This window comes from Gavialis gangeticus, unplaced genomic scaffold (assembly GCF_001723915.1).
Source record: "Gavialis gangeticus isolate Ggan-Ray unplaced genomic scaffold, GavGan_comp1, whole genome shotgun sequence".
Classification (NCBI taxonomy): domain Eukaryota; kingdom Metazoa; phylum Chordata; order Crocodylia; family Gavialidae; genus Gavialis; species Gavialis gangeticus.
The window spans coordinates 1,606,012-1,617,163 of NW_017728965.1; the positions used below are offsets into that span (position 1 = coordinate 1,606,012).

Sequence of the window (11,152 nt, forward strand, 5' to 3'; positions counted from 1 at the left end):
TATCAAAAACAAAAAAAAAAAAAAAAAAAAAAAAAAAAAAAAAATTCCATGCTCCCATTCGCTAATGCAGTCAATATACATTAACCAACTTTCCTTGCCAATTACATTATGCAGCCTGGCATGATGGGCTTTTTAATAAAGTGAATATCAGAGAGGGGAGCTTGATAAAAGACATGCCACATCTAATCATGGTTAATGAAGATAAAAGCTTTTTGTTTTGGTGTCCTGCCCATAACTTAAGTGTGATTATATTTAGTGCCCATCAGTCATGAAGTCAGCACCAACTCAGTTAGAAAAATGAGTTTTGGTACAATAACAAAACAGAAAAGTGTGAGAGTGGTTCAGTAGGAGCAACAAGTAGGACTTTAAGATCTTTGCAACATATATCTTATATAAATATTCATGCTTTGCCAAAATGTATTCATTGAACAAAATGTTTGAGTTTTCCAAATGAACTGATTATCTATGGAAAGGATAGTTTTCCCATTTTTCTCTCTTTTTTTTCATTATCTTGATTTTTTTTTTCCCAATATTTAAACAGAAAAAAAAAAGAATCAAGAGAGAAAATGGGTGAAATGGGAGATAGAAGCTGGAAAAAAAAGCAGTTGAAAATCAGAGAAATTTTTTTTTATCAAAGAGCTGGAAAAATTTTAAAAGACAAAAATTCTACAGAACATTTTGTGTCTGAGATGAGGCCATTTTTCATTGAAAAATATCTTCAGAATGAAAAATTGCACTTAATTCGAGTCATTTCAGAAATAACCCAAGTTCAGTCAATACTTTTTTCTAGCAGAAGTGTGGATGGCCAAAACATAAAAAGAGGGAAAATCAAAGAAGGTCTTGATTGCTTTCTGCTCTCTCTGTGACACTAAACTATGTCCTGGTGCTGCTGAGCAGGTTTATAGCTGATTGCTGATTTATTTTTTTTCCCTCCCTAGAGAAATCAGCTGCTCACTAATTTAAGATAAGCAAATCATTTTAAAGCCATTTTATTGAACAGGCCTAAATGCAAAATGCATATCAGGCCTCAGTGACCGAACTGCAGATGATAAAGGGAGGAAAAATAAATAGTTTTAAAGGAGGAATTAAGGAATAAAATCAATGTGCTTGATAACAAAGAGAAGGAAATAATGATGACAAAAGTGCAATCACATGACAAGCATTTTGAAATGAAAAGTATTGTGTTATGTTGTACATCTGTATATGTACTTTATTTTCTCTACCTTCTGCATATATATGCATTAGTCTATATATTTATACAGTATTTTGTTTTGTTTCTGTATAGGTAGATTTTACAAATGAAAACAATAGTCTGTGATTTTGGTAAATGTATGTATATACACGCGATACTGCAAATCATCTACAGTATAGGCTGCAATATCCACACATATATCTTTTGGATATGTATACAGTATTAAATGCATGGGTCCAATATATTTTTCACATGTACAATGTTCTTACTGTATGCACTCAGAGAAGATTGTATGTTTAGGCATCATAAGCTTCAGGTTTCATTCATCTTGGATTGGCCATGGGTATACAAGTCCTTGTTATCCATGCAGCAAATTATTGGACATATCTCTCTATCTCATAAGAAGGATTTTGTTTAAAAAACACTGCACAGGGGTTATGGCCAAATCTCACTGGAGTATCGCCTACCATATGTTCTAATGAGTTGGGGCCTGCCCGTGTGTAACATATTGCCGCATATTCTGCAATCTGCTAAGCTGTTCGAGCCCATTCCCCACATCTTTGTCTTACGCCCAGTTTATAGCCTTTGAAAACCGGCAGTGAGATGCTCAGAGATTTCATTAAGCTTTGCATCCGGCTCTTTAGGATACTGAAATCAATTACAAGGCTCAATTCAGAACTAGACTCCAAGCTAAGGTGTTACATTCCCTGTGAAGCTCTTTGGCTCTGAAATTTGCCTCTGTCATCATCTGAATTGGTTGACCTTTGAGGCAAGGTGTAAAAGGCATCCAGCTGAGGGGACTTGTGAGGAGGAGTGATGTGCCAGGATAGGGATATAAGTAACCAGTTTATTTCCTAGTTGATTGGTCAATTTGGTGTTGTGGCATAGGTGCTGGGTTACAGTCTTACGTGGAGTGGAAGCCTAGCCATTGTCAGAGCTTAGAGTTGGGAGGATTTGTGCATAACACAAATAAAGAAAGATGAGATCTGACCAAGGATCTAAGCAGGAAGAAGCTGAGCTTCACTTCTGTAGGGATGAATATCTCCACTGCCCATCCCAGCTTTCTTTGCTTGAAGTCAGTGGAGCTTTGTTGATTTACAGCAGCTGGGAAATTGGCCTTATGTCTTTTAAAATACATTGTGAAATGTGCTCTTAACACTGTAACACTAATGTTTACAGAGGATTTTACTTCACCAGTAGTATAACAAGAGCAGCAAAAGTTTTTTAGCTTGTGGTCAATATTTGCTGTGTTTGCATCTACATCAACTGCATTTATACTGGCTCCTTCAAACCATGGGCAGAAATTAAAAATCAGAGCTGTAGTTTCATGACTCCATCCTGTGGTGAGCAGAGGAAATGTAGACAAGTCTTCAGCTGCTTCTTGGAAATAAGGACCACATAATTTGTAGTTCTCATGACCTACATGCAAAATGTATGTGTTTGGTTTTTTTGTTCCATTCTTTCCAGAGGGTCAAAAGACTGTGTCATATTGGATCAGATTCATATTTTACCAAGTGTGGCATCTTTCCCTGTAGCGGTGGTTGAACACCTAATCCTTCTGAAGTACCACTGCCCAGAAATTCAGTGTTGCATACAGGGTAACCCATTTACTCCTTACCCTTGTGGTCACCAAAACATTAAATGTGATATGAAGGGGTATCAGCCCAACCAAAACATGAAATCTGAACATCTCTGAACGTGGAGAGGTTCAGAATCCAAACCTGGATCCTGGCCCAAATTTTGCAGCGTGGGACTATCGCTAATTAGGGCCCCTTGGCTTGATGACAAATTTCGTTCATCATAGCCAGGGCCTTGTTTTTCCTGAGATTCCCTTATTTTGTTGCAGAATCATACTCCAGATTTGTTCACTTTTAATAAACCCTGGGTCAGATTTTCATCTGAGGCAAACTGGCCTGAGCAAAAGTATGCTTCCATGGCTTCTCTCTCCTGGCACTTGGGGTTCAGATTTTGCCAAATGCACTCAAAAAGTTTGTAAAACACTTGAGAATCAATCTGGGTTAAATGTAGGTAGGTAGGTAACTAATGAGGTCATTTTCTTTATCAGGACCATTATCATTCTAGTTTTGTTAACAAAGCAGTTAGCATAACTTTAATTGGCCAGACTCTGCAGTGTTTACTTACCTAGAGTAACACCTTTTACATGAGGGTAAACCAGTGGTTTTTGCTGACTTCTCATTTTTTTTTTAAATCCAACAGATTCTGCCTATTATTCCTACCTGCAGAGGGAGGTTTTACAGGTCTGCAAAAGGTGCATATAAATGTAACTGTATTTCCTCCTTTCCCTTGGGGTGCTTGTGGCCAGAAGGTGGAATATATCTTGCAGGAATCTATGCTGGTTTGCACATTTTAAATAAATAATGAGCAGGCACTATTCCTCTGATTACAGTGTTCCCAAGTAGGGTGGTAATTAAATAAATCACCCTAACCTTATGTCGGGATGAATTTGAAGACCAAGAACTGGCTACATAAATGAGGAATGTGTAAAATATAGAAGCACACAAACCCAAAGAAGCCAAAAGAAATTCATACTGATACAAATTAGAGTACTCATCTTGTGTTTCTGGTCATTAAACAAGTCATTGTCTTGATACAAAACATGTGGGCAACATTGGGTGCTAATGCCTGATATGGGCCTAGCTGAATAAAACAAGTGACAAGCTGTGATTTTTGGCTCAGGTGGATTTATCTTCCCAGTGAAGAGCTGGACACAAACCGCAAGTTTTATGGCAGCCGGTTGTACTGTTGCTGGGGCCTGTTCAGCCCGCAGTCATGCTACAGTCCCCTGTAATGTGGGTGCACTGTGTTCCCTGACGAACTCAGGCAGGTATGAGCCCCAAGAGAGTCTGGTCATCAAAGCTGTTTCAGTTTGGTAATATCCAGCTTGTGACGCCAACTGAGGGCCATGTTTTCAGAAATGCTTTACACCCTGAGATTTCAGCACACATCTCAGATGATCAGCACCTCTGAAATAGATATGTTAATTGCATTTAGCCTGCTTTTGGACAAAAAGGGGAACGATTCTCCCAGCCTGTGCAAGCTCCTGTCTCTCTGCTTATAGCCTTGTCCTTATTCTGCCTGCACTCAGATATGTATCATTAATATTTCAGGCTTATTTTCCATTCTGATCTGTGCCTGCAGTGCAAAGCTGACTCTTGCATGAAAAATTCCCAGCAAATTACAGCTATCTGGAGATCTGGTGATTGTCAGCTGATTCAGGCGTATGAGCCCTGCTGCAGCTCTCTTCTTTTTAGTAAGAACTGCTGTGTAGTGTGTCTGGTGGAGAATGGGTTTATTTGCTTTCCATCTTAAGACATCACTGTAGGTATTCTCAAACAGAGTGCACAGATCCATTTAGAGGGAGAAGTGTTGCCGGTCAATAGCACATTAGAGACGTAACCACTTAAGGTTTTGGATTCATCTGTTGTTGTTGGGAGGCCAGTCTGTTCACTGTACACTAACTCATTTGTGCTGATGGCCAGTGCTTTAGACTGTGACCTCTTTTGTTGTTTGTCACCTGTGATCAAGACTTCTTCCATTTCTTTGTGAAGAGACATAGGCAAATCCCAGGGAAACCACTTCCTCTTCTTTTTGCTGCTGTAAACACATCCATCAATACTCTAGCCTCCACTTTCTCCCCCTAGACTCTTTGAAGGCTTGGGCCATGCATTATGCAGAATTATTTATGGATCTAATGTCAGTTAGAGCCTGTCAATATCCGTATGACTCTTCTGGAGATGGCTTTAAAGTAATCTGGTGGCCACAGCAATTGGTGGCAACCCTTCAGACATCTCTGTGCCTTACCCAAGGGTCTTCTGTTTCATCATCACCCCAGGGAAAATGGGAGACATCCTATTATGTAGCATACAGGAAGCTATCAATAAGTTGATGATTAAAGACTGACATTTTCACCTGCTGATAAATAATAAGCAGCAGCTAATGGCTGAGCATCATATACGCTAATCTGGCAGTGGGCAGCAAATTACCCTGCTGCAAGAGCCATCTCTGTCTCAGCAATTGTGAGCCATTAGGACCAGTTGGATATTCTCTGCAGTTGATGGTTTGAGTATTTCCAGTCATTTCAATAGACTTACATCAGTTTATACCAGCAAAGAGCCTGACCTTCAGTTTTTTGTTCTACCAGAAATACTAATGATGGATTGCATTGGTGTTAGGCACAGACATGTTTATGGACCGGATTGAGATAGCTGAAGGGAAGAAAATCCTTACTCTCAAGCTAATAGAAGTGATGCTTATTTCATGCAATCAGATACGTGGCTGAATTGACTGTAGCATCTAGTTTAGCTTTTTGTTCATTAAGAGTTTACAAAGCAAGGGCTTCCTCCTAACTTGAATATCTGTAAGCATGTCATTTCCAGGGTCTCGCACTTATTGGAAGGATAGGGCTTAGACTATTGATTAGTTGGCTGGTGCCTTTTTGTCTGAGAATCTGATTCTGCCCTTATCTTCTCACTCTTCCTGGCTGGTGCTGTTAGTGTTAATGTATTTGAATCCATAAGTCAAGGCTAAAAAGCATGTACTGCACTGAAAAATGTAATCAGTTAATTTGAAATAATGGCTGCTAGGGCATCTCTGTCTGGATTTTGTCACAGGAGTGTAGGTTGTAGCCGTGTTGGTCTAAGGACACAGGCAGACAAGGTTCTTTGGGTAAATCTGATCTCTTTCATTAGACCAACTTAAATTGTTTTCCAACTATATAAGTTGGTCTAATAAAAGATATCAGATTCACCCAAAGAACCTTGTCTGGATTTTATCATGCTTTTTTCCTAATGCAGTGAATGTCCTCGGGGTTCCTCTCTCTATGCCCCTCAGTGTTTTCACTGTGCCACATGCAGGAGAAAGTGGATGATTGAAAGGGCCGTGTGTCGGCTTGCATGCAGAAGGCAAGGAATGAGATGGTATCCAGGCCACAGCTATGGTCTGACAGCATGCTCCTGACTTGCTTTGGCCTCAGAAAACTCTGCTGAAACTGCAGCACATTGTGCAAAGCGATGGAAGTAGCTATTCTTGGCCGCAACATCCCTCAAAATATTGTATGAGGAGGGAAAAACAGGGGGGTTAGATTGGAACCTGACTGGCTTTTCAGGACACTGGCCAAAAGCGGAGATGGTTTATAGAGGGAGAGGAAAAGGAGCGTAAGTTATCCTTTTGCTTTTGGGAGTGAACAGGAAGTTGCTGCCCCCTGCCAGCCACCTTTCTTTGAACCTCTGCATAAATGATCACTGACCCTGTGGGTGCTGATTGCTGATCTCACTATGCTAAGATCCTTTACAGTAGAATGCTACGTGTTGGGCTGGACCCTTCCCAGGTGTGGAGAGTATGCGTAAGCACGTGGACTAAAACACATCGAGCCGGATTGGGATCTCAGGGGTGAAATCATGAGAATACTTGCTGGGTGCCCATCAAGTTACTGCTTTCAAATAGTAAGAGCATGCAGAATGAAGAGGCATGGGCGACTGGTGCCTCTTGAGTCTGGGGGGGGCACCTGCAGAAGTTGGTGGTGGTGGTGGCAGCAGCAGGGACAGGGCTGGCGAGTGCCTGCAGAAGCCACCGGCGGGGACGGGGCTGGCAAACACCCTCAGAAGCCGCTGACAGCATTGGCAGCGGGGACAGCCCTGTGGGGGGGCACATGACCCCCCTACCAGTCGCCTATGTGGTGAGGGGTTCTTTGGCTGTGCCCCCTTTTTATTCTGTCGGGTGCACACGCGTGAAGCTTGAATTGTTCCTCTTCTATTCACAGAGGCCTGTCTCAGACACTCGTGTGAGAACAGTCTCAGTTTGCAACTGCTTGTAATGCTAAGACTTGCAAGATCTAGGGCATGGGTGAGCAACATTTTTGACCAGTGTGCCAAAAATGTTTGCAGTCTTGGCTTGTAAGATGTTAGCATGCCGGGGCGGACAGTGGGGCAGCCATGAGGAGCCTGATCCTTGTTGTGGCAGTGCAGCCCCAGCCCCTTCCCCAAGGCATGAGTGTTGAGCAAAATGCTTTCATGTGCAATGCTCTAGCACAAATGCCAGGGGTTGCCTATCTCAATCTAAGGTGATAATATTGTGGGGCAGAAATTCTGCTGGTGAAAATGAGTTTGAATTCTTTGATTATGAATGGAGTTTTATCTATTTGTGGGTCAGCTCCTTTAAGATGTCATCTGTGAAAATATTCTAAGTATCCTTCATGGTAGAAGCTTAGTTTTGGTTTCTACTTGCAATGGAGGCTTTCTAACAGTAGATGTCATGTTTGCTTAACAGAACAACAGAGCTGAAGTTACCTGCTCAGGAGTTTATAAGCTTGAGTTAGTGCGATTGTGCATAGACTATACTCAGCTACACTTAATGCAATTACTGTGTAAATGCAGTGATGTTTGGAAGGTTGGTCCAAATAAGCAGTTACTGGGCCCTAGCTTTGCTTTTTAAAATTGCAAATTTTATTTGTGAATAGATTTTTATAAATACATTATTCACAGGTCATGAAAACAGTTTTATTCCCAAATACCATACTCAGACTTGCTTTTATTAAAGTCAGTCTCTGAATAAACTCAGAGAAGGAATTATGCTGAAGTGAAGGCAACCAATAATTTTCCAATAAATCTTTCTCCCTAAATTTGCACCCCAAACCAACAAACTCCAAGGAAAGTTGGAGAATATTAGCATTGCATTGCATCATTCTTACTTTGCAGAATATACAGTACTTGATTAACAGCCTAAAGGTAATTGTAGTGTAACAAAAGAAATGTGTTTTTCACTTGTATGACTGGTTCTGAAACAAAAAGGCAGTGGTGAGAACCTCATACAAAATGAGTTTAAAATGTTGTTCCAAATTTCAGTTTGAGGCAAACACAAGACTAGGATTTTGTTTTGATGGTTCTGCAATCATGTAATCTTTCTTAGCAAGGGTTTTGTGCCTAAGTGGCAGAAGCGTGTCTTTTTCAGGCTCACTTTCTTCTGAAAACAAAAAAGGCAACTCTGATTTTGATTCAGGCCCAGAACCAAACCCCATTCCAATTGGAACCTCTCTGAAAAGTTGAATGCTTTGGATATAAGTTCAAGTTCAGCTTTGTTTTATTTTTTGTAACATCTTTATTCCCTGAAAAATACTTCCGTGTGCTTCATCCTAAAAATATCTTTTCCAGAAGCATCAATAATATTTATGCCAATGGTAACAATAACAGAAGTGCCAGCAGCCTCACAGCATCAATAATATCAATGCCAACAGTACCATTAAAATCTATGCCAGTGGGCCAACAGTGTCAACAATACCATTGCCAACATGCCAGAACTAATGAACAACGCCATAGTAGTATACCAGTGTGCAAAGCCCCATACTCAGGAAGTGTCCTACAATAATAAAACCGTGTGCCTGGTTTAGTACTCATTAGTAGCCTTACAATAATAACACACCACAGTGCAACGAGCGATCCCAGAATTAAAAAAATACCAGTGTGTGTATATGCTGGAAGGGAAAAAGTATTAGATATTTTCTGAGCTAAGGGGTGGATAAAATAAATTAAAGACTTTTTGTTTGTTTGTTTTGCTCTTTTTTATAACTTTTTTAACCTGGTTGAATTATAGTAGATGAAGTTCCATTTTGGCTAGTAAAGAATGTGCTCCTGGAGCACCATGATCTAAGCAGCAAATTGTTTGACTTTGATATTCTGTATCTACGGTCACATCTCTAGTCCTCCTTATACAAAAGAACCATTCTGCTCACTCTGGGACTTTTTAAATTGCAGAGAATAAAGGGGTAATATAATCCCAAAAGGACCTTTTCTTTTTAGAACCAGAATAGATATTTTTGATGTCTCAGTTGCTTTTAGTCTGTACACACAGCTGATGAAATACTCAAGAAGATGGGTAATCCTGACACGCACTTCAAGGACATCAGTTCATTTCCTTTGAATGTCGGGAAGAATTTTTTTTCCAGCTAGTATAACTTTGCACATGAAACATTGAGTATCGTCCCTGTTGAAATGCATGCTGGACCACTGATCCAGAAATTTAATTTAGCTTAGAGCTTATAAAGCAATTCTGGTGTACCAGGTATTCCCAACTCTCATATTTCTAAGACTATAAATATATAAAAGGCTGATTTTAATAACCTATGTACACGTTACACCTCTGTGCAGTTTGCTCTTCTGCTCTCTTTCCCTCTCCACAGCAAGCATTGGCAGGTTGTATTCATTTGATAAGAGCATCACCTTTGTTTAAAAAATATGAGCAAAACCCACGTATGGACCACTCGGGACCCCTGTTGTTTCCTTTGTAAATGGAAGACCCAGAAGGTGAACAGAGAGAAAGTGCCTCTCCAAATTTCCGTAAATTTCCTTTGATCACTTCCACTTCAGCAGCATCATACTCTGGGTTTAATTGGGGGTTTTAAAGCCTATGTGAAAAGAAATACATGAAGAAATAAAGTGACTGATGTTAAAAAAACCCAAGTCATTAAATTCAGCAATTGCCCAGGTTTGGACAGGCTTTTCCCACTTCCTATAAAACAGCAAAAATTGCCAGTACTGGAGATTCCTGACTAGATGGACCAGAAGTTGAATCTTATGAAGTTAATCCTATATTCCCATGACCCACCCAATCAGAAAGAGTCATGTATTGATTCTCTTACTTGTTTGAATGATACTTTATTCCAAAAATGCTTCTACTGAAGTCATTGGGACAAGTATAGAATAAGGAAACTATAATTTGGTCCACAGTTAATAATTGTTTTGTTACCTGGCGTGGAGGTGGAGGCTTGCCCTTGTTGACTGGTAAAGGAGCTGAGTTCTTCTCTGTTGCCTGTGACAAAAAATAGTTTTAAATGTTACGTATTTCCTTATGTACTGTTATGATTTGTTCCTCTTCAGAAACAAGTGGCTACTATAGTTGTCTCACCTATCTATTACAACATTTCCAGACAGAAAAGAAGAAATAAATATATGGGAGATATGGGAGTGTACTTACAAAATCACCTGCTGTGGGAAAAAAGGCTGGTTTGTTTGTAGGAACTGGAGGTGGTGGAACTGTTGGCTTTATGATAGGCTGCAAAAGAAGAAAATAATGCTATGTTTACCCTGAACGTCTCCATGCCTGCACGTAAAGAGGAAACATGAAGACCTCTGTTCCTTAAGAAAATTACAAGGATATTGCTAAAGAACAGCATTGAATTCAGAATAAACCCAATTTAAATAGACTAGCGATGTAGTCCTAACTGCTGAAGTCAACTGGATTTTTGCCATTCATTTCAAGGGGCAGGATTTCACCCTAGTTTTTCTAAAACCCCTTATTAGGATGTTAACCCATTTTGGTGTTTGGCTTTCTATTGGGTCCTTTCTCTGAGGTCTGCTAAGGGAGTAGGAATAAATTGCAGTGTTAGTGACATGGGACAAAAAAGGTGACTTACAGTTTTCTAGCAAGCTATACATTTGAGATTTCAAATAAACCTTGAAAGGTTCCTTACCAAAAATAAAATTAATAGAAAAAGAAATCTATAAATATCCTTACTTGATGAAAGTTTGGTTTGTTTTCCTGTGCTGGAGGTATGGGAAGGAGAACTCTTTTATCATTGAACTAAAAACAGAAAACATTGAAATTAAACTTGATCCTGGCTGGTTTAAGTTAAATCAGACTCCCCCAGCATCCCAGTATGCTCTCTGCACTGGGCAGGGCTCTCTGCTCCACAGCAGGGCTGGCCTCTCCCCTCTCCTCCCTGGCTGCAGCTCTGGCAGAAACTGTAGGCATCTGCGTGGCTTCTGCTCCCCACCTGCCCTCTACACAGGCATTGCCCCGTCCCCTCTGCCTTACACAGACACACAGCATTAGCTAGCAGCCACATGGTGGCTACGGCCTGTGCTGCGGTAGACGGGACAAAGCAGAATCAACAGGTAGCTGGTAATGTGCCTCTGTTGTTTTCTTACTGGGGTGATAAACACTGAGTTA

At 40.4% G+C, this 11,152-nt stretch overlaps 1 protein-coding gene across 1 annotated transcript in view; it reads right to left on the bottom strand.

The window, feature by feature from the left end:
- Positions 1 to 7,693: 7,693 nt before the first annotated feature.
- Positions 7,694 to 11,152, bottom strand: part of LOC109288546 (zinc metalloproteinase-disintegrin-like NaMP) — a 52,087-nt gene continuing 48,628 nt past the window's right edge. Inside the window, exons 21-24 of the mRNA XM_019504119.1 lie at positions 10,718 to 10,783; positions 10,178 to 10,255; positions 9,950 to 10,012; positions 7,694 to 9,608 (exon numbers count right to left, since the gene is read on the bottom strand). Of these exons, the coding sequence (XP_019359664.1) occupies positions 9,576 to 9,608; positions 9,950 to 10,012; positions 10,178 to 10,255; positions 10,718 to 10,783 (240 nt within the window). The 3' untranslated portion in view covers positions 7,694 to 9,575. The remainder of the gene's footprint in view (positions 9,609 to 9,949; positions 10,013 to 10,177; positions 10,256 to 10,717; positions 10,784 to 11,152) is intronic.